Source organism: Lithobates pipiens, unplaced genomic scaffold (genome assembly GCF_037356315.1).
Source record: "Lithobates pipiens isolate NorthernLeopardFrog02 unplaced genomic scaffold, aLitPip1_a1.2 Scaffold_35, whole genome shotgun sequence".
Taxonomy (NCBI): Eukaryota; Metazoa; Chordata; class Amphibia; order Anura; family Ranidae; genus Lithobates; species Lithobates pipiens.
In genome coordinates this window covers 13,568,243-13,592,400 of record NW_027507811.1, presented here as the reverse complement: position 1 = coordinate 13,592,400, position 24,158 = coordinate 13,568,243, and the positions used below count along the sequence as shown (strand labels likewise).

The 24,158-nt window shown below is 47.7% G+C and overlaps 1 protein-coding gene across 1 annotated transcript; it reads left to right on the top strand.

Moving 5' to 3' along the window:
- The first annotated feature begins 4,928 nt into the window (after positions 1–4,928).
- On the top strand, positions 4,929–20,407 carry LOC143955754 (uncharacterized). Its single transcript, XM_077465877.1, has 7 exons — positions 4,929–5,127; positions 10,697–10,803; positions 11,296–11,430; positions 11,519–11,642; positions 11,759–11,874; positions 11,953–12,094; positions 18,165–20,407. Exons 2-7 carry the CDS (start codon positions 10,711–10,713, stop codon positions 19,085–19,087), a joined length of 1,533 nt encoding a protein of 510 aa, XP_077322003.1. The 5' UTR covers positions 4,929–5,127; positions 10,697–10,710; the 3' UTR covers positions 19,088–20,407.
- Positions 20,408–24,158: the final 3,751 nt, after the last annotated feature.

Genomic DNA, 24,158 nt, shown 5'->3' with positions numbered 1-24,158 from the left:
CTGTGCACCTCCCCATCCCATAACATGTAACCCTTCAGCCATGCACCTCCCCATCCCATAACACGTAACTCTTCATCTGTGTACCTCCCCATCCCATAACATGTAACCCTTCACCTATGCACCTCCCCATCCCATAACACGTAACTCTTCACCTGTGCACCTCCCCATCCCATAACACGTAACTCTTCACCTGTGCACCTCCCCATCCCATAACACGTAAATCTTCACCTGTGCACCTCCACATGTCATAACACGTAACCCTTCAGCCATGCACCTCCCCATCCCATAAGATCTAACCCTTCATCCATGCACCTCCCCATCCCATAATACATAACCCTTCAGCCATGCACCTCCCCATCAAACAACATGTAACCCTTCAGCTATGCACCTCCCCATCCCATAACACGTAACTCTTCACCTGTGCACCTCCTCATCCCATAACATGTAACCCTTCAGCCATGCACCTCCCCATCCCATAACACGTAACTCTTCATCTGTGTACCTCCCCATCCCATAACATGTAACCCTTCACCTGTGCACTTCCCCATCCCATAACACGTAACTCTTCACCTGTGCACCTCCCCATCCCAGAACACGTAACTCTTCACCTGTGCACCTCCCCATCCCATAATACGTAACTCTTCACCTGTGCACCTCCCCATCCCAGAACACGTAACTCTTCACCTATGCACCTCCCCATCCCATAACACGTAACTCTTCATCTGTGTACCTCCCCATCCCATAACATGTAACCCTTCACCTGTGCACCTCCCCATCCCATAACACGTAACCCTTCACCTGTGCACCTCCCCATCCCATAACACGTAACTCTTCACCTGTGCACCTCCCCATCCCATAACACGTAACTCTTCACCTGTGCACCTCCCCATCCCATAACACGTAACTCTTCATCTGTGTACCTCCCCATCCCATAACACGTAACCCTTCACCTGTGCACCTCCCCATCCCATAACACGTAACCCTTCACCTGTGTACCTCCACATCCCATAACACGTAACTCTTCATCTGTGTACCTCCCCATCCCATAACACGTAACTCTTCATCTGTGTACCTCCCCATCCCATAACACGTAACCCTTCACCTGTGCACCTCCCCATCCCATAACACGTAACCCTTCACCTGTGCACCTCCCCATCCCATAACACGTAACGCTTCACCTGTGCACCTCCCCATCCCATAACACGTAACCCTTCACCTGTGCACCTCCCCATCCCATAACACGTAACTTCACCTGTGCACCTCCCCATCCCATAACACGTAACTCTTCACCTGTGCACCTCCCCATCCCATAACACGTAACTCTTCACCTGTGCACCTCCACATGTCATAACACGTAACCCTTCATCCATGCACCTCCCCATCCCATAATACATAACCCATCAGCCATGCACCTCCCCATCAAACAACATGTAACCCTTCAGCTATGCACCTCCCCATCCCATAACACGTAACCCTTCACCTGTGCACCTCCCCATCCCATAACACGTAACCCTTCACCTGTGCACCTCCTCATCCCATAACATGTAACCCTTCAGCCATGCACCTCTCCATCCCATAACACTTAACCCTTCATCCATGCACCTCCCCATCCCATAACACGTAACCCTTCACCTGTGCACCTCCCCATCCCAGAACACGTAACCCTTCCGCCATGCACCTCCTCATCCCATAATATGTACCCCTTCATCCATGCACCTCCCCATCCCATAACACTTAACCCTTCATCCCTGCACCTACCTATCCCATAACCCTTCATCCATGTTCCTCCCCATCCCATAACACATAACCCTTCATCCATGCAACTCCTCATCCCATAACATGTAACTTTTCACCTGTGCATTTCATAACATGTACCCCTTCATCCTCACGCCTTCCCACCCTATAACATCTAACCCTACACCCGTGCAACTCCCCATCCCATAACACGTGACCCTTCATCCATACACCTCCCTATCCCATAACACACACATACAGTGAGGGAAAAAGTATTTGATCCCCTGCTGATTTTGTACGTTTGTCCACTGACAAAGAAACGATCAGTCTATAATTTCAATGGTAGGTTATTTTAACAGTGAAAGACAGAAAAACAACAAAAATATCCCGAAAAACGCATTTCAAAAAAGTTATAAAATGATTTGCATTTTAATGAGTAAAATAAGTATTTGATCCCCTATCAATCAGCAAGATTTTTGGCTCCCATGTGTCTTCTATACAGGTAACAAGCGGAGATTAGGAGTGTTCTTAATCTCAGCTTGTTACCTGTATAAAAGACAGCTGTCCACAGAAGCAATCAATCAGGATCCAAATTCTCCACCATGGCCAAGACCAAAGAGCTGTCCAAGGATGTCAGGGACAAGACTGTAGACCTACACGAGGCTGGAATGGGCTACAAGACCGTCGCCAAACAGCTTGGTGAGAGGGTGACAACAATTGGTGCGATTATTTGCAAATGGAAGAAACACAAATTAGCTGTCAAACTCCCTCATTCTGGGGCTCCATGCAAGATCTCACCTCGTGGAGTTTCAATGATCATGAGAACGGGGAGGAATCAGCCCAGGACTACACGGGAGAATCTTGTCAATTAACTCAAGGCAGCTGGGACCATAGTCACCAAGAAAACAATTGGTAACACACTACGCCGTCAAGGACTGAAATCCTGCACCGCCCGCAAGGTCCTCCCGCTGTGTTGTGTTCAGATGAGACCACAATCAAGCTCTTTGGCATCAACTCAACCCGCTGTGTTTGGAGGAGGAGGAGGAATGCTGCCTGTGACCCCCAAGCACACCATCCCTATCCGTCAAACATGGAGGTGGAAACATTATGCTTTGGTGGTGTTTTTCTGTTAAGGGGACAGGACAACTTCACCGGATAGAGGGACGATGGACGGGGCCATGTACCGTCAAATCTTGGGTGAGAACCTCCTTCCCTCAGCCAGGGCATTGAAGATGGGTCATGGATGGGTATTCCTGTGTGACAATGACCCAAAACACACACGGCCAAGGCAACAAAGGAGTGGTTCAAGAAGAAGCACATTAAGGTCCTGGAGTGGCCTAGCCAGTCTCCAGACCTTCATCCCATAGAAAATATGTGGAGGTAGCTCAAGGGTTCGAGTTACCAAACGTCAGCCTCGAAACCTTAATGACTTGGAGAGGATCTGCAAAGAGGAGTGGGACAAAAATCCCTCCTGAGATGTGTTCAAACCTGGTGGCTAACTACAAGAAACGTCTGACCTCTGTGATTGCTAAGGGTTTTGCCACCAAGTACTAAGTCATGTTTTGTAAAGGGGTCAAATACTTATTTCATCCATGCACCTCTCCATCCCATAACATGTAACTCTTCACTTGTGCACCTTCCCATTTTATAACATGTACCCCTTCATCCTCACACCTTGATCCTTCATCCTCACTCTTTGGCATCAACTCAACCCGTTGTGTTTGGAGGAGGAGGAATGCTGCCTATGACCCCCAAGCACACCATCCCTATCCGTCAAACATGGAGGTGGAAACATTATGCTTTGGGAGTGTTTTTCTGCTAAGGGGACAGGACAACTTCACCGCATAGAGCAGGGATATTCAATTAGCGGACCTTCAGCTGTGGTAGAACTACAACTCCCATGAGGCATAGCAAAATGCTGACAGCCACAAGCATGACACCCGGAGGCAGAGGCATGATGGGACTTGTAGTTTTGCAACAGCTGGAGGTCCGCTAATTGCAGATCCCTGGCATAGAGGGACGATGTACGGGTCCATGTACCATCAAATCTTGGGTGAGAACCTCCTTCCCTCAGCCAGGGCATTGAAAATGGGTCATGGATGGGTATTCCAGTGTGACAATGACCCAAAAGACACACGGCCAAGGCAACAAAGGAGTGGTTCAAGAAGAAGCCCATAAAGGTCCTGGAGTGGCCTAGCCAGTCTCCAGATCTTAATCCCATAGAAAATATGTGGAGGTAGCTGAAGGTTCGAGTTACCAAACATCAGCCTCGAAACCTTAATGACTTGGAGAGGATCTGCAAAGAGGAGTGGGACAAAATCCCTCCTGAGATGTCTTCAAACCTGGTGGCCAGCTACAAGAAACATCTGACCTCTGTGATTGCCAACAAGGGTTTTGCCACCAAGTACTAAGTCATGTTTTGTGAAGGGGTCAAATACTTATTTCACTCATTAAAGTGGGGTGGGCTCCCTTTTTACATTAAGGGGGCACCCAGATATTGCCCCCCCCCCATGTGAATGGGTAAAGGGTACATAGTAAGCTATACTAGGCCACATGTCCTCAAAGCACTTTATTCCAAATCTGATGTAGGACAAGGGCCTCTTCCCCACAACCCTGGACCTGGTGTGGGGGGTCTACAGGCAGTGGGGGCTTATCAGAATGTGGAATCCCATTTTACAATAAGGGGGTGTCCAGATATTGACTGCCATGTTACATAGTTAGTAAGGTTGAATAAAGACGCCAGTCCATCCAGTTCAACCTAAATGTGAGTGTCTACAATTGTCCCTATCCCTGTACATTGCACACTCACCCTACCCTCAAGGAGCCCATGATCTAAAGTCCCCATTCATATACTAGGGCCAATTTTGGACAGACGCCAATTAACCTACCTGCTTGTCTTTGGAGTGTGGGAGGAAACTGGAGTACCCGGAGGAAACCCATGCAGGCACAGGGAGAACATGCAAACTCCAGAAAATCCAGGCAGGTAGTGTAATGGTTGGGATGTGAATGAGTAAGGTGTACATAGTAACCTTGAAGCTTTTTTTTTTCTTCACATATATGTCATTGGCTGGTGTTCCTTGTGCTCTTACTTTAGTTTTACATTTTTGCAAAAGAAAAAGATATTTGTAATTAAAATAGTTTGTTAGCGGTTATGATTTTTAATAAGATTTTATTTTGGATGTGAAAGATGCACAGAGGGATGGTAAAAAAAAAAAATGTGAAAAACTGGAATTCAGCCAATTATTAAAAAAAATAAAGCCGCAGTTCGCGTGTCGTATTGGACGTAAGACGCACAGACAGGTAGTGACGTCACATACAGACAGGAAGTTCCGGGTGAGAGGTGAGTCGGGAGGAAGTAGAGAGGAGCCATTGCTGGAACTGGCAGCAGAGGAGGTAATAAGTTGGAGCAGTTATTCAATAATATATTACAACGCTATTTATAATAATTTCCCAGGATTGGCATTTTTTTTTTTGGCTGATCCCACAAAATGGGAATTGCTGCCGGACTTTCATTGAAAACATCGATAGGAGAAGCGTCTTCTCCGGGTCGTGAATTGCAACGTATCGTGACTTTCAGATATTTAGTGTTTTGCGGACTGAGGGCCGTATCCACTGAGAGATGGACAGTCCAAGTGTTTGCATGAGCGTACCGGAGGCTGTGCGGGGACATGGGTGTCCTGGAGGTGCGCAGGGGTGATACAGAAACACAGGGGTATGCTGGGGACACTGGGGTCCACAGGACACACTTGGAGATACGGGTGTGGGCTGGAAACACTGGGGTGCAGTGGGGACACGGGTGCACGGGGCATGACCTTAGTAGCGCTGGGTTACACCTAAACCACTGGGGTGCACCAAAGACTGAGGGGTGCACAGGGTACACTTAGAGACACGTCGGTGCACTGAAGGCTCTGGAAATATAGGGGTGCACAGGCCACACTTGGAAACACAGGGGCACCCTTGGATACAGTGGGGGGGGCACATTTGAAAACATGGGGAGTGTACTGAAGACATAGGGGTGCAGAGGGCATGCTTGGAGTCAAAAAGACAAACTTGTTAACATGGAGGTGAACAGGAAACACTGGGGTGCACAGGACACAGAGTCACAGGGACATATTTTGGAGACAAGGGGGTACACAGGGACACACTGAAGATGCAGGGGTGTATATGGCATGCTTGGAAACACAGGGGCACACTTGGAGACATGGGGAGATGCATTGGAAACACAGTGGAGTGTAAGGCACGCTTGGAGACAAGGGGGTGCACGGGGACACACTGGAGACACAAGAGCTCATAGGGCACACTTGAAGACATAGGGACGCACATGGAGACATGGGGTCTACAGGGCACAGGAGACATAGACACATTTGGATACATGAGGGTGCACGGGGACACACTGGAGAGACAGGGGAGCATAGGGCACACTTTGAGACAAAGGGCCCACTTGGAGACCAGGGGGTGCACAGAGAAACACAGTGACACAATTGGAGACATGATGGTCTACAGGACACACATGGAAACAAGGGTGTGCACGGGGGGACACTGGAGACACAAGGGCGCATAAGGCACACTTGGAGACACGGGGTCTACACGGAACACCTGGAGACACAGGGGCACACTTGGAGACAAGGGGGTCTACAGGACACACTTGGAGACAAGGGAGTGCAGGGGGACACACTGGAGACACAAGGGCTCATAGGGCACACTTGGAGACATGGGGGTCTACAGGGCACATTGGGAGACACAGGCACATTTGGAAACATGAGGGTTCACGAGAACACACTGGAGAGATAGGGGAGCATAGGGCACACTTGGAGACAAGGGGGTGCACAGAGAGACACAGGGGCACAATTGGAGACATGATGGTCTACAGGACACACTTGGAAACAAGGGGGTGCATGGGGAAACACTGGAGACACGGGAGCGCCAAGTCTCCAGTGGCACACTTGGAGACAAGGGGGTGCACAGAGAGACACAGGGGCACAATTGGAGACAAAGGGGCACACTGGGAGACCAGGGTGTGCACAGAGAGACACAGGGGCACAATTGGAGACATTATGGTCTACAGGAAACAAGGGTGTGCACGGGGGGGGACACTGGAGACACAAGGGCGCATAAGGCACACTTGGAGACATGGGGGTCTACATGGAACACCTGAAGACACAGGGGCACACTTGGAGACAAGGAGGTGCGTGGGAACACACTGGAGACACAAGGGCTCATAGGGCACACTTGGAGACATGGGGGTCTACAGGGCACATTGGGAGACACAGGCACATTTGGAAACATGAGGGTTCATGGGGGGTGCATGGGGAAACACTGGAGACACGGGAGCGCCGTGTCTCCAGTGGCACACTTGGAGACATGGGGGTCTACATGGAACACCTGAAGACACAGGGGCACACTTGGAGACAAGGAGGTGCGTGGGAACACACTAGAGACACAAGGGCTCATAGGGCACACTTGGAGACATGGGGGTCTACAGGGCACATTGGGAGACACAGGCACATTTGGAAACATGAGGGTTCATGGGGGGTGCATGGGGAAACACTGGAGACACGGGAGCGCCGTGTCTCCAGTGGCACACTTGGAGACAAGGGGGTGCACAGAGAGACACAGGGGCACAATTGGAGACATGATGGTCTACAGGACACACTTGCAAACATGAGAGTGCAAGGGGACACACTGGAAAGACGGGAGCATAGCGCACACTTTGAGACAAAGGGGCCCACTTGGAGACCATCGGGTGCACAGTGAGACACAGGGACACAATTGGAGACATGATGGTCTACAGGAGGACACACTTGGAAACAAGGGTGTGCACGGGGGGACACTGGAGACACAAGGGCGCACAAGGCACACTTGGAGACATGGGAGTCTACAGGACACACATGGAGACAAGGGGGTGCACGGGGACACAAGGGCTTATAGGGCCCACTTGGAGACATAGGGGTCTACAGGGCACATTGGGAGACACAGGCACATTTGGAAACATGAGGGTGCACGGGAACACACTGGAGAGATAGGGGAGCATAGGGCACACTTGGAGACAAGGGGGTGCACAGAGAGACACAGGGGCACAATTGGAGACATGATGGTCTACAGCACACTCTTGGAACGGGGACACACTGGAGACACAAGGGTGCATAACCCACACTTGGAGAGATGGGGGTGCGCGGGGACACACTGGAGACACAGAAGCGCAATAGGGCCCTTTTGGAGACATGGGGGTGCACGGGGACTCACTAGAGGCACAGGGGAGCATAGGGCACACTTGGAGATGCAGGGACACACTTACAGACAAGTGGGTGCACAGGGACACACTGGAAAAATGCCAGAGAAAAAGGCACACTTGGAGACAAGGGGGTGCATAGGGAAACACTGGAGTTACAGGGGCACACTTGGAGACATGGGGGTCTACAGAACACAGTTGGAGACAAGGGGGTGCATAGGGACACACTGGAGACACAAGGGCTCATAGGGCACATTTGGAGACATAGGGGCACACATGGAGACATGGGGGTCTACAGGGCACATTGGGAGACACAGACACATTTGGAAACATGAGGGTGCATGGGGACATACTGGAGAGACAGGGGAGCATAGGCCACACTTTGAGACAAAGGGGCACACTGGGAGACCAGGGTGTGCACAGAGAGACACAGGGACACAATTGGAGACATTATGGTCTACAGGACACACTTGGAAACAAGGGTGTGCACGGGGGGGGGGGGGGTACACTGGAGACACAAGGGCGCATAAGGCACACTTGGAGACATGGGGGTCTACATGGAACACCTGAAGACACAGGGGCACACTTGGAGACAAGGAGGTGCGTGGGAACACACTGGAGACACAAGGGCTCATAGGGCACACTTGGAGACATGGGGGTCTACAGGGCACATTGGGAGACACAGGCACATTTGGAAACATGAGGGTTCACGAGAACACACTGGAGAGATAGGGGAGCATAGGGCACACTTGGAGACAAGGGGGTGCACAGAGAGACACAGGGGCACAATTGGAGACATGATGGTCTACAGGACACACTTGGAAACAAGGGGGTGCATGGGGAAACACTGGAGACACGGGAGCGCAATAGGGCACACTTGGAGACGTGGGAGTGCACAGGGACACACTAGAGGCACAGGGGCACACTTACAGACAATGGGGTGCACAGGGACACAATGGAGAAACGCCAGAGAAAAGGGCACACTTGGAGACAAGGGGGTGCATAGGGACACACTGGAGTTACAGAGGCACACCATGAGAGACAAGGGTGCATGGGGCACACTAGGAGACATAGAGACGCACTTGGAGACATTGGGATCTACAGGATAAATGAATTATAGACAGCGCTTGCACCACCTAATAATGTGGTAAAGTACCAGTACTATAATAATATATACTCTGTGTCTATTGCTAAACCATATCAATTCATAAACCAAACATGTGCTAAATATATCAAGTCAAAAAAAAAATTTGAGTGACATATAAAGTGCATATTTAAAAAAAATTTAAGTAACATATAAAGTGACGGCTGTGCAAAACAAAGTATTTTCCTTGTAATCGCTGTTGTGCTCTGTATCCCTATGGTATCTGTGCATCCACCTCATGAGGGACTGTAAACACTCCACACTCACCAGATATGATGGACTCCCTTACCATATAGCAAGCAGAGTCTGCTGAGCTTGTAGGTCTTTATGGGGACCTATCCCACTGCGATATCCTCTGATGGCTCCCACTGATGGGGAGTCACCTCCAATGGTGACCCCAGAGCTCCTGGATCAGATTGCACACATGTGCGATATATGGAGAAAAAAGCTCCTCATAGTATAAAATCTTCAAACGATTTATTGAATATCGGCATTATACATGGTTAAAAACCCATTAAAATTGTATTGCTATTGATCGAATTGTCAAAAATGTGACCAAACTCAACGTCACAAAAGCAAAAAACACCCCTGCACGTGTGAAAGTAGTGGTCGCTGCCTATAGCATGGCGTGTGTGTTCAACTGTGTTTATCACCGAGGCACCAGTGTTCAATATTTTTATTGGGGTCTACAAGGCCCAATTAGAGACAAGGGGGTGCATGGGGAAACACAGGGGACCATAGGGCACGCTTGGAGACATGGTTGTGCACAAGGATGCACTGGAATCACAAGGACGCATAGATAACACTGGGGAGACGGAGGCACATAGGGCACACTTGAAAAACAAAGTTATTGAGGGCACACTTGGAGACAAGGGGGTGCACAGGGACACATTCGAGACACAAGGGAGTATAGGGCACACTTGAAATCATGGGGGTCTGCAGGACTTACTTGGAGACAAGGGGGTGCACGGGGACACACTGGAGAGACAGGGCACATAGGGCACACTTGGAGATATAGGGGCACACTAGGAGACATTGGGGTCTACATTTGGAGAGAAGGGGGTGTACGGGGACACACTGGAGAGACAGGGCACATAGGGCACACTTGAAGATATAGGGGCACACTAGGAGACATTGTGGTCTACATTTGGAGAGAAGGGGGTGCACGGGGACACACTGGAGATGCAGGGTAGCATAGGGCGCACTTGGAGACAAGGATGTGCCCAAGGATGAACTGGGGACACAAGGGCGCACAGGGCCTGCTTGTAAATACTGGGGTACACTTGGAGACAAGGGGGTGCATGGGGACACATTGGAGAGACAGGGGTGCATAAGGCACACTGGTTTACCATTGGCCACTGGCTTCACTTCCATCTATAGATCAATACATGTCTTGTATAATCGGTTGCAGCTTCTGAATGACAGATGGGACCTTTACTGGTGACATCAACGTGGAGCAGAAGCGTTTTCTTTTTAAAACGATACAGATTTTGTTTTGTTTTTTAGAAGTATTGTGATTGACTTTCTATCATAAACATCATGTGTCCTACTAAAGTCCAGAGAAATCTCATTTTATTTTCCATCTGCAGAGAAGATAAATGACATGATAAACTCAATGACGGACAGAGGTGGGAGTCACATGGCTGAGAAGATACTAAACCTCACCCTGGAGATCATCTATCTGCTGACCGGAGAGGTGAGGAGGATTCTGGGAGGTCACATGACATCACTCTTATCTCTATTAATAAAACACAGACCTGACCGGAGAGGTGAGGAGGATTCTGGGAGGTCACATGACATCACTCTTATCTCTATTAATAAAACACAGACCTGACCGGAGAGGTGAGGAGGATTCTGGGAGGTCACATGACATCACTCTTATCTCTATTAATAAAACACAGACCTGACCGGAGAGGTGAGGAGGATTCTGGGAGGTCACATGACATCACTCTTATCTCTATTAATAAAACACAGACCTGACCGGAGAGGTGAGGAGGATTCTGGGAGGTCACATGACATCACTCTTATCTCTATTAATAAAACACAGACCTGACCAGAGAGGTGAGGAGGATTCTGGGAGGTCACATGACATCACTCTTATCTCTATTAATAAAACACAGACCTGACCGGAGAGGTGAGGAGGATTCTGGGATTCTAACATGATGTTCCTATTGGTTCCTCAATACAGAGATTTCCTCTTGTGAAGTCCGGTGATCATATGACCATCACAGTGCCTCCACGTGACTCCCTAAAACCCGAGAGACACAACATGGAGAAGATTCTAGAAGTCACCAAGAAGATGATGGAGCTGCTGACAGGAGAGGTGAGGAGGATTCTGGGAATTCTGGGACATTATCCAGTAACAGACAAGGGATGTGTCTGGATGGTGACTGTATCATTGTGTGTGTCAGGTTCCTATAAGGTGTCAGGATATCACTGTCTATTTCTCCATGGAGGAGTGGGAGTATTTAGAAGGACACAAGGATCTCTACAAGGACGTCATGATGGACAATCAGCCGCCCCTCACATCACCGGGTAAGAGGAGACTTTATTGTAAAGGAGAGAGCAGTACGGAGGCTCCACCTAGATCCCCCATCATCTGATAAACACATAGAAACAATGTATTCAGTCAGTGTGTGTGTTTCCTACAGATGGATCCAGTAATGGGAACCCACCAGAGAGACGTCCCCGTCCTCTGTATTCCCGGGATTCCACACAGGAAGATCATCATCAGGTAGATGAGGATCTAGAACTCACGATTCTCCAGGTATGACCTTGTTTCATTATATGTAATATTCGTTTATAAGTACTCCCTATTTTCATCAAATCATTTGTGTTGCTTTAGTGGGAAGACGATGTGGATATAAAAGTTGAGGATGAAGAGGAGGAGGAGGAGGAACCTGCGAGGAGTGATCAGCAGTCTATGGAGAAGGTTGGGATGTTGGCCGCAATGAAACAGGAGGAATATTCTCTAGATATCAGCTCAGGTGAGTAATAAATGCAGAAAAAGGTCTAGTGGTCAGTTGTATAACTCTCCCTTCTGTAATGTCATGTTCCCAACAAATGAGGAGGAGATACTGTACACCGTATCAAAGGTCCATCTCCATTCCTCAATATAACGTCATGTTCCCAGCAATTGACAGGCAGATGGACCTTTCATATGGTCTACAGTATCTCCTCCATATTTGTTGGGAACATGACGTCATATTGATGAATGGTGATGGACCTTTCATATGGTGTACAGTATCTCCTCCTCATTGGTTGGGAACATGACGTTATATTGAGGAATGGAGATGGACCTTTCATATGGTGTACAGTATCTCCTCCTCATTGGTTGGGAACATGACGTTATATTGAGGAATGGAGATGGACCTTTCATATGGTGTACAGTATCTCCTCCTCATTGGTTGGGAACATGACGTTATATTGAGGGATGGAGATGGACCTTTCATATGGTGTACAGTATCTCCTCCTCATTGGTTGGGAACATGACGTTATATTGAGGGATGGAGATGGACCTTTCATATGGTGTACAGTATCTCCTCCTCATTGGTTGGGAACATGACGTTATATTGAGGAATGGAGATGGACCTTTCATATGGTGTACAGTATCTCCTCCTCATTGGTTGGGAACATGACGTTATATTGAGGAATGGAGATGGACCTTTCATATGGTGTACAGTATCTCCTCCTCATTGGTTGGGAACATGATGTTATATTGAGGAATGGAGATGGACCTTTCATATGGTGTACAGTATCTCCTCCTCATTTGTTGGGAACATGACGTTATATTGAGGGATGGAGATGGACCTTTCATATGGTGTACAGTATCTCCTCCTCATTGGTTGGGAACATGACGTTATATTGAGGAATGGAGATGGACCTTTCATATGGTGTACAGTATCTCCTCCTCATTGGTTGGGAACATGACGTTATATTGAGGAATGGAGATGGACCTTTCATATGGTGTACAGTATCTCCTCCTCATTGGTTGGGAACATGACGTTATATTGAGGAATGGAGATGGACCTTTCATATGGTGTACAGTATCTCCTCCTCATTTGTTGGGAACATGACGTCATATTGATGAATGGTGATGGACCTTTCATATGGTGTACAGTATCTCCTCCTCATTGGTTGGGAACATGACGTCATATTGAGGAATGGAGATGGACCTTTCATATGGTGTACAGTATCTCCTCCTCATTGGTTGGGAACATGACGTTATATTGAGGAATGGAGATGGACCTTTCATATGGTGTACAGTATCTCCTCCTCATTTGTTGGGAACATGACATTATATTGAGGGATGGAGATGGACCTTTCATATGGTGTACAGTATCTCCTCCTCATTGGTTGGGAACATGACGTTATATTGAGGAATGGAGATGGACCTTTCATATGGTGTACAGTATCTCCTCCTCATTGGTTGGGAACATGACGTTATATTGAGGAATGGAGATGGACCTTTCATATGGTGTACAGTATCTCCTCCTCATTGGTTGGGAACATGACGTTATATTGAGGAATGGAGATGGACCTTTCATATGGTGTACAGTATCTCCTCCTCATTTGTTGGGAACATGACATTATATTGAGGGATGGAGATGGACCTTTCATATGGTGTACAGTATCTCCTCCTCATTGGTTGGGAACATGACGTTATATTGAGGAATGGAGATGGACCTTTCATATGGTGTACAGTATCTCCTCCTCATTGGTTGGGAACATGACGTTATATTGAGGAATGGAGATGGACCTTTCATATGGTGTACAGTATCTCCTCCTCATTGGTTGGGAACATGACGTTATATTGAGGAATGGAGATGGACCTTTCATATGGTGTACAGTATCTCCTCCTCATTGGTTGGGAACATGACGTTATATTGAGGAATGGAGATGGACCTTTCATATGGTGTACAGTATCTCCTCCTCATTTGTTGGGAACATGACGTCATATTGATGAATGGTGATGGACCTTTCATATGGTGTACAGTATCTCCTCCTCATTGGTTGGGAACATGACGTCATATTGAGGAATGGAGATGGACCTTTCATATGGTGTACAGTATCTCCTCCTCATTTGTTGGGAACATGACGTTATATTGAGGAATGGAGATGGACCTTTCATATGGTGTACAGTATCTCCTCCTCATTTGTTGGGAACATGACATTATATTGAGGGATGGAGATGGACCTTTCATATGGTGTACAGTATCTCCTCCTCATTGGTTGGGAACATGACGTTATATTGAGGAATGGAGATGGACCTTTCATATGGTGTACAGTATCTCCTCCTCATTGGTTGGGAACATGACGTTATATTGAGGAATGGAGATGGACCTTTCATATGGTGTACAGTATCTCCTCCTCATTGGTTGGGAACATGACGTTATATTGAGGAATGGAGATGGACCTTTCATATGGTGTACAGTATCTCCTCCTCATTTGTTGGGAACATGACATTATATTGAGGGATGGAGATGGACCTTTCATATGGTGTACAGTATCTCCTCCTCATTGGTTGGGAACATGACGTTATATTGAGGAATGGAGATGGACCTTTCATATGGTGTACAGTATCTCCTCCTCATTGGTTGGGAACATGACGTTATATTGAGGAATGGAGATGGACCTTTCATATGGTGTACAGTATCTCCTCCTCATTGGTTGGGAACATGACGTTATATTGAGGAATGGAGATGGACCTTTCATATGGTGTACAGTATCTCCTCCTCATTGGTTGGGAACATGACGTTATATTGAGGAATGGAGATGGACCTTTCATATGGTGTACAGTATCTCCTCCTCATTTGTTGGGAACATGACGTCATATTGATGAATGGTGATGGACCTTTCATATGGTGTACAGTATCTCCTCCTCATTGGTTGGGAACATGACGTTATATTGAGGAATGGAGATGGACCTTTCATATGGTGTACAGTATCTCCTCCTCATTGGTTGGGAACATGACGTTATATTGAGGAATGGAGATGGACCTTTCATATGGTGTACAGTATCTCCTCCTCATTTGTTGGGAACATGACATTATATTGAGGGATGGAGATGGACCTTTCATATGGTGTACAGTATCTCCTCCTCATTGGTTGGGAACATGACGTTATATTGAGGAATGGAGATGGACCTTTCATATGGTGTACAGTATCTCCTCCTCATTGGTTGGGAACATGACGTTATATTGAGGAATGGAGATGGACCTTTCATATGGTGTACAGTATCTCCTCCTCATTGGTTGGGAACATGATGTTATATTGAGGAATGGAGATGGACCTTTCATATGGTGTACAGTATCTCCTCCTCATTTGTTGGGAACATGACGTTATATTGAGGGATGGAGATGGACCTTTCATATGGTGTACAGTATCTCCTCCTCATTGGTTGGGAACATGACGTTATATTGAGGAATGGAGATGGACCTTTCATATGGTGTACAGTATCTCCTCCTCATTGGTTGGGAACATGACGTTATATTGAGGAATGGAGATGGACCTTTCATATGGTGTACAGTATCTCCTCCTCATTGGTTGGGAACATGACGTTATATTGAGGAATGGAGATGGACCTTTCATATGGTGTACAGTATCTCCTCCTCATTGGTTGGGAACATGACGTTATATTGAGGAATGGAGATGGACCTTTCATATGGTGTACAGTATCTCCTCCTCATTTGTTGGGAACATGACGTCATATTGATGAATGGTGATGGACCTTTCATATGGTGTACAGTATCTCCTCCTCATTGGTTGGGAACATGACGTCATATTGAGGAATGGAGATGGACCTTTCATATGGTGTACAGTATCTCCTCCTCATTGGTTGGGAACATGACGTTATATTGAGGAATGGAGATGGACCTTTCATATGGTGTACAGTATCTCCTCCTCATTTGTTGGGAACATGACATTATATTGAGGGATGGAGATGGACCTTTCATATGGTGTACAGTATCTCCTCCTCATTGGTTGGGAACATGACGTTATATTGAGGAATGGAGATGGACCTTTCATATGGTGTACAGTATCTCCTCCTCATTGGTTGGGAACATGACGTTATATTGAGGAATGGAGATGGACCTTTCAAATGGTGTACAGTATCTCCTCCTCATTGGTTGGGAACATGACGTTATATTGAGGAATGGAGATGGACCTTTCATATGGTGTACAGTATCTCCTCCTCATTTGTTGGGAACATGACATTATATTGAGGGATGGAGATGGACCTTTCATATGGTGTACAGTATCTCCTCCTCATTGGTTGGGAACATGACGTTATATTGAGGAATGGAGATGGACCTTTCATATGGTGTACAGTATCTCCTCCTCATTGGTTGGGAACATGACGTTATATTGAGGAATGGAGATGGACCTTTCATATGGTGTACAGTATCTCCTCCTCATTTGTTGGGAACATGACATTATATTGAGGGATGGAGATGGACCTTTCATATGGTGTACAGTATCTCCTCCTCATTGGTTGGGAACATGACGTTATATTGAGGAATGGAGATGGACCTTTCATATGGTGTACAGTATCTCCTCCTCATTGGTTGGGAACATGACGTTATATTGAGGAATGGAGATGGACCTTTCATATGGTGTACAGTATCTCCTCCTCATTTGTTGGGAACATGACATTATATTGAGGGATGGAGATGGACCTTTTATATGGTGTACAGTATCTCCTCCTCATTGGTTGGGAACATGACGTTATATTGAGGAATGGAGATGGACCTTTCATATGGTGTACAGTACCTCCTCCTCATTGGTTGGGAACATGACGTTATATTGAGGAATGGAGATGGACCTTTCATATGGTGTACAGTATCTCCTCCTCATTGGTTGGGAACATGACGTTATATTGAGGAATGGAGATGGACCTTTCATATGGTGTACAGTATCTCCTCCTCATTTGTTGGGAACATGACGTTATATTGAGGGATGGAGATGGACCTTTCATATGGTGTACAGTATCTCCTCCTCATTTGTTGGGAATATGACGTTATATTGAGGAATGGAGATGGACCTTTCATATGGTGTACAGTATCTCCTCCTCATTTGTTGGGAACATGACGTTATATTGAGGAATGGAGATGGACCTTTCATATGGTGTACAGTATCTCCTCCTCATTGGTTGGGAACATGACGTTATATTGAGGAATGGAGATGGACCTTTCATATGGTGTACAGTATCTCCTCCTCATTGGTTGGGAACATGACGTTATATTGAGGAATGGAGATGGACCTTTCATATGGTGTACAGTATCTCCTCCTCATTGGTTGGGAACATGACGTTATATTGAGGAATGGAGATGGACCTTTCATATGGTGTACAGTATCTCCTCCTCATTTGTTGGGAACATGACGTTATATTGAGGGATGGAGATGGACCTTTCATATGGTGTACAGTATCTCCTCCTCATTTGTTGGGAATATGACGTTATATTGAGGAATGGAGATGGACCTTTCATATGGTGTACAGTATCTCCTCCTCATTTGTTGGGAATATGACGTTATATTGAGGAATGGAGATGGACCTTTCATATGGTGTACAGTATCTCCACCTCATTTGTTGGGAACATGACGTTATATTGAGGAATGGAGATGGACCTTTCATATGGTGTACAGTATCTCCTCCTCATTTGTTGGGAACATGACGTTATATTGAGGAATGGAGATGGACCTTCCATATGGTGTACAGTATCTCCTCCTCATTTGTTGGGAACATGACGTTATATTGAGGAATGGAGATGGACCTTTCATATGGTGTACAGTATCTCCTCCTCATTGGTTGGGAACATGACGTTATATTGAGGAATGGAGATGGACCTTTCATATGGTGTACAGTATCTCCTCCTCATTTGTTGGGAACATGACGTTATATTGAGGAATGGAGATGGACCTTTCATATGGTGTACAGTATCTCCTCCTCATTGTTGGGAACACTTCAGGAAGGGTATACAACTGATAACTAGACCAATACATATAATTTTTAACTACAATGGATAAAATAATGATTATAAATTGACTTCCCACCAGATGACTTCCATCTCCCGATGACACTGGAGGGACATCGTGTATCACCGTCAGACAGTAAGGCAGAAGATCATGGGTCAGTGCCATATTCTCAAGGACAGAACCCGGTTCTTAAACCCTCACGTTGCAGATGGCACCACGGAAGGGGTTCCTCGGATCCTGCAGAAGGTTTTGATAAATCGTATTCAATTTCTGAAGATATCATCCCAATATTTCACAGTGAAGATCAATCCAAAGATCCACCCAATCCCGAGGAATTTTCTGTGGTCACTATGGGTGATATGAAGTTTTCGGGATGTATGATATCTGTACCTCCTCTTGATGTATATCACTTAGACAAAGGTCCGTTTTCCTGCCCGGTGTGCGGTAAACTGTTCCAGAAAAAGAAGAAGCTCTATAGACATAAAGTAACTCACACTGATGAAAAGCCTTATTCCTGTTCCGAGTGCGGGAAATGTTTTTCACAAAATCGAGGCCTCACCCTCCATATGAGACTTCACACCGGGAATAAGCGGTTCCAATGTACAGAGTGCGGGAAAGGTTTCAGCGAGAAGCAGTATCTCCTGGCGCACCAGAGGCATCATACGGGCGAGCGTCCTTATACATGTTCAGAGTGCGGGAAAAGTTTCATATGGAAGGCAAGTCTCGCCCGGCACAAGGTCCTTCACACTGGGGTGCGTCCACACGCTTGCTCAGAGTGCGGGAAAAGCTTTGTGCGGAAGGAGGTTTTAATCGCTCATCAGAGGTCGCACACGGACGAGAAGCCGTATTCGTGTTTGAGGTGCGGGAAATGTTTCTCGCAGAAGGCTCACCTCAGGGAACACCAGACTATTCACACGGAAGAGCGTCCGTTTTCATGTTCCATATGCGGGAAAACGTATAAGAGGAAAGTACATCTGACCGAACACCAGAGGAAGCACATATAACTGGAGAACACTTACCTGTTCATACCCAGGACACACATGTGGAGGCTAATTTATGGTTGAACTTTTATGTCTCTACAATGATTTTATATATATATATATATATATATATGTATACTGTATTTACACACATGAGCATCTTTTGATCCAAAATTAATTATCAGGGATGATGGAAACCCCTCATAATAGGGATAATAGGGATGGTGGGAACCCTTTATAATGGGGAGAGCAGGGATGGTGGAGCCCCTCATAATGAGGACATCAGGGATGGTGAGAACCCCTCATAATGAACAGCAGGAATGGTGTAAACCCCTAATAATGGACATCAGGATGGTGGGAACCCCTCATAATGAGGACAGGAAGTATGGGTGGGAACCCCTCATAATGGGGACAGCAGGGATGGTGGAAACCCCTCATAATGAGGACAGCAGGGATGATGGGAACCCCCTTATAATGAAGACAGCAGGGATGGTGGGAACCCCTCATAATGGGGGCAGCAGGGATGGTGGGAACCCCTCATAATGGGGGCAACAGGGATGGTGGGAACCCCTCATAACGGGGATAATAGAGATGGTGGGAACCTGTCATAATGGGGACAGCGGGGAAGGTAGGAACCCCTAATAATGAACAGCAGGGATGGTGTGAATCCCTAATAATGGACATCAGGGATGGTGGGAACCCCTCATAATGGGGGCAGCAGGGATGGTGGGAACCCCTCATAATGGGGGCTGCAGGGATGGTGGGAACCCCTCATAATGGACACAGCAGGGATGATGGGAACCCCCTTATAATGAAGACAGCAGGAATGGTGGGAACCCCCTTATAATGAAGACAGCAGGAATGGTGGGAACCCCTCATAATGGGGCAGCAGGGATGGTGGGAACCCCTAATAATGAACAGCAGGGATGGTGTGAATCCCTAATAATGGACATCAGGGATGGTGGGAACCCCTCATAATGGGGGCAGCAGGGATGGTGGGAACCCCTCATAATGGGGCTGCAGGGATGGTGGGAACCCCTCATAATGGACACAGCAGGGATGGTGGGAACCCCTCATAATGGGACAGCGGGGATAGTGGAAACCCCTCATAATGAGGACAGCAGGGATGATGGGAACCCCCTTATAATGAAGACAGCAGGAATGGTGGGAACCCCTCATAATGGGGCAGCAGGGATGGTGGGAACCCCTAATAATGAACAGCAGGGATGGTGTGAATCCCTAATAATGGACATCAGGGATGGTGGGAACCCCTCATAATGGACACAGCAGGGATGGTGGCAACCCCTCATAATGGGTACAGCAGGTGTACAGACCCGGGAACTCAGCACAGGGATGGTGGGAACCCCTCATCATGGGCACAGCGGGTGTACAGACCCGGGAACTCAGCACAGGGATGGTGGGAACCCTTCATAATGGGCACAGCGGGTGTACTGACCCGGGAATTCAGCACAGGGATGGTGGGAAACTGCCATTCCTCTCCTTGACAGTGAGGTGAGAGGTTGCTAGTTCCTTTGCTCCTGTGCTTCCAGAGACCAGGGGCTAGAGTTACTCCTCTGCCCCAGGAGGGATGCTGGATCCTGGGGAGGACCCCGGCGGGGGTCCCCTGGCTAGGCCTGTGGAAGATTCTGGGCCTTGCCAAAGGAGTGAGGAGTCCCTGCCTGCCGTTAGACAGAGGATTGTTGGGAAGCTGAAGCAGATTGAGGAAGAAGAGGAGAGATTGTTGATGTTGATGACTGAATTTCGGAAGAAAAAGCAAGTTTGTGCCAAATTGTACAGCAAGAGGAGGTCAGCTCTGAGGCCTGAGTTGAAGGACTTGGAGCAAGCTGTTAAGAGGCAGAAGGAGCTGGTGAGCTCTCTGAAGGAGAACAGTGGCATTTTTAAAGAGAAATATAAGAATGAGGAGCGATTTAATCGCATGAGGAGAAGAGCCGCGTCCTGCATGGAAGGTGATCCAACCTGTGAGGAGATGCAAGTAAAGTCGGAGTCAGCAGAGAGTGAGAAAGTGGGCCCGGAGGATGAGCCCAGTGTTTCAACACCTCAGACACCTGCTGAGCCCTCAATGGCGGAGGCCTCTGTCCCCTTCCCTCCCCAGCAATGTGGAACATCTGAGCCGGAGGATGAAGGTTCTGACATGTTGGATGTGATCAATAAACTAGAGGCCAGTCCAGATTCAGCTCCCCAGGAAGGTGAGGAGAAGATGGACACCATTCCTAGTCCTGTGGAAGAAAGACCTGTGGAGAGAGCAGGTGCAGGTACAATGTGTGTGCAGGATGGTGGGATCTTTAATAACAATGGGCCTGCTGAGGGTTGTAGTGCTACAGACAGTCAGCCCAGACCCATAGACAATGTACTGCAAGCAATAAATAACTGTCAGCTTCAGTCTGCAGAGAGGTCCATGGACAATACAGAGACTTTGCCTGGACCAGGCACAGCGGCTGTTCCTGTGAATGGTGGAGGAGATGCTGGGAGCAGTAGTACTACAACTCTCCAGGAGTCTACAGCAGCCAAGACTGTGATGGCTCCCAGGATTGAAGCTGAGTGTTCGGGGGAGGGGGTGGGTCCTGCTAATCAGAAGACTGCTATCCCAGCTGATTCAGACTCTCTGCCAGCAGGTTTGAATGTATCTGAGGACAAGACTGCAAAAGCTGGAAGAAAAACTTATGCTGGTGTTGCTGCCACAAGTTCTGGGAAGGGGGAACAAGCAGGGAGGGAGCATGGGGATGTTCTATCTTCCTCCCTGTTTAAAAGGAGGAATGTTGTACAATTGAAATGGGAAGGTGATGGAAACCCCCCACATAGGAGGGTGGTGGTGGATAAAATCCTGCAGATGGGGTTTAGGCCTGCGGATATCTTCGCCCTGATCAGTCCGGCAGGTTCCTATGAATATGATTTGTCCTTTATCCGTCCCGAGTCTCTGGACATATTTTGGGAGAAGTTTGAACACGTGTGTAGGGGCCTGCCGGACTGGAAAGGGCTCATCCCCAAACTTGTTTCACGCCAGCCCCTCATTAAAATGGTGACAATACTTGTGCGCAATGAATCCATACCACAAGGGGATCTGACTGTATGGTTGAGGAGGTATGGGGACGTCCTGAGCCCCCTAAGAAAGATTTTGGACGATCGGGGAATATGGACAGGGGGATGGTCTGTGCAGCTGAAATTAAAAGTCATTGATAATGTTGTGCAGCATCTGCCATCCTCAGCTTTCCTGGGGAGGGACAGGCTGACCATCTTCTACCCGGGCCAGCCAAAGCTCTGCAATAAATGTGGAGATAAAGGGCATCTTGCATCCTCCTGTCCAGTGATGAAGTGCTCTCTGTGTCAGGGTATAGGACATTTGGCAAAGGACTGTAATATTATCAGGTGTAATCTGTGCAATGCAGTGGGACATCCTTATAGTCAGTGTCCTGAGGCAATGCACAACAAGCCGGAGCTCATGAGAGAGTTCTTCCGTCTGGACATGGAGGATGCACAGAGCTCATCAGCTGGAGGGCCTGTGATCCCATCTGAGTCTGTGCCAATACCCAATGTGTCTCCCCAGTCTGTGCCAATACCCAATGTGTCTGTGTCTCCCCAGTCTGTGCCCATACCCAATGTGTCTGTGTCTCCCCAGTCTGTGCCAATACCCAATGTGTCTGCGTCTCCCCAGTCTGTGCCAATACCCAATGTGTCTCCCCAGTCTGTGCCCATACCCAATGTGTCTGTGTCTCCCCAGTCTGTGGGTAAGGTTTCAGTTGCCAAGAATGTGTCCAATCCTTCTGTGTCTTATCCTTCTGTGTCTTCTAAAATTGCAGAGGCAGCAAGAGGTGCTGAGGCTGGTGCATTAAGTGCGGTGCCAGTCCCCCTCCCCCGACGCTGCAGGGTCTCTGTTAAGGGTCATGGGGTGCAGAGGAGTGGGGTGGATGGTGAAGAGGCTGGCCTGGTGGTAGATAAGGGAAGGGAGAGTGGGGGGGAGGATAGGTGTGGGGAGGTTGTTGACTCTGATTTGTCCAAGGATGATATGGAGTGGTTGGAGGATAAAAGGAAGAGGGGCAAAAGGAAGGGGAAGAAAAGAGGTGCAGTTACCTTAAGTCCTGAGGTTTTGCATGTAGAAAATAAGTTTGGGGTCCTGTCAGATGATGATGATGATGATTGGGACTCGTTCAGTTCAGCGTCCTCCATGGATGATGAGTGTCAGGGTGCAACGAAGCGTGCTGGTTCTCCCGGCAGAGGGAGTAGTCGGGCTAAGAAACGTCTGCCCCGACTACCCTAATGGCAGTTCCCACTCCGTTTCTATAGAAGGTTCCATGCATGGTGATGGTGATGTTCCTTAGTCTGGCTCTCCCGTAGGGATTATGTTGTATGCTTTTTGGTTTGCACCATTTATTATGTTCTTGTTTTGTATAGTCATATTCAATTATTTTGTAAATATGTTTTATTTATTTATTATGGTTTTATTGTATATAAGTTGTTGTTTGTAAGATTTTCAATAAACAAAATTAACCCCTCATAATGGACACAGCAGGGATGGTGGGAACCCTCATAATGGACACAGCAGGGATGGTGGGAACCCCTCATAATGGACACAGCAGGGATGGTGGGAACCCCTCATAATGGGGGCAGCAGGGATGGTGGGAACCCCTCATAATGGGGGCTGCAGGGATGGTGGGAACCCCTCATAATGGACACAGCAGGGATGGTGGGAACCCCTCATAATGGACACAGCAGGGATGGTGGGAACCCTGCCATTCTGCTCCTTGACAGTGAGGCGGGAGGTTGCTGGTTCCTTAGCTCCTGTGCTTCCATAGACCAGGGGCCAGAGTTGCTTCTCTGCCCCAGGGGAGGACCCTGGCGGGGGGCCCCCTGGATAGGCCTATGACTAGGCCTCCGCCTGTGGAAGATACTGGGCCTGGCTCAAGGAGAGATGAGTCCATGTCTGCCTTTAGACAGAGGATTATCGGTAAGGTAAAACGGATTGAGAAAGAAGAGGAGAAATTGTTAGTTTTGATGGCTGAATTCAGGAAGAAAAAACTGATTTATGCCAAAGTATACAGTAAGAAGAGACCGGCTCTGAGGCCTGAGTTGAAGGACTTTG

What these genes read in the sequence shown, in the direction of transcription:
- LOC143955754 (XM_077465877.1), top strand. Translation starts at nt 10,711, where the DNA reads ATGATAAACTCAATGACGGACAGAGGTGGGAGTCACATGGCTGAGAAG. An exon ending in TCTATCTGCTGACCGGAGAG is followed by an intron (nt 10,804 to 11,295) that starts GTGAGGAGGATT and finishes TCCTCAATACAG; the next exon opens with AGATTTCCTCTTGTGAAGTC. An exon ending in TGGAGCTGCTGACAGGAGAG is followed by an intron (nt 11,431 to 11,518) that starts GTGAGGAGGATT and finishes TGTGTGTGTCAG; the next exon opens with GTTCCTATAAGGTGTCAGGA.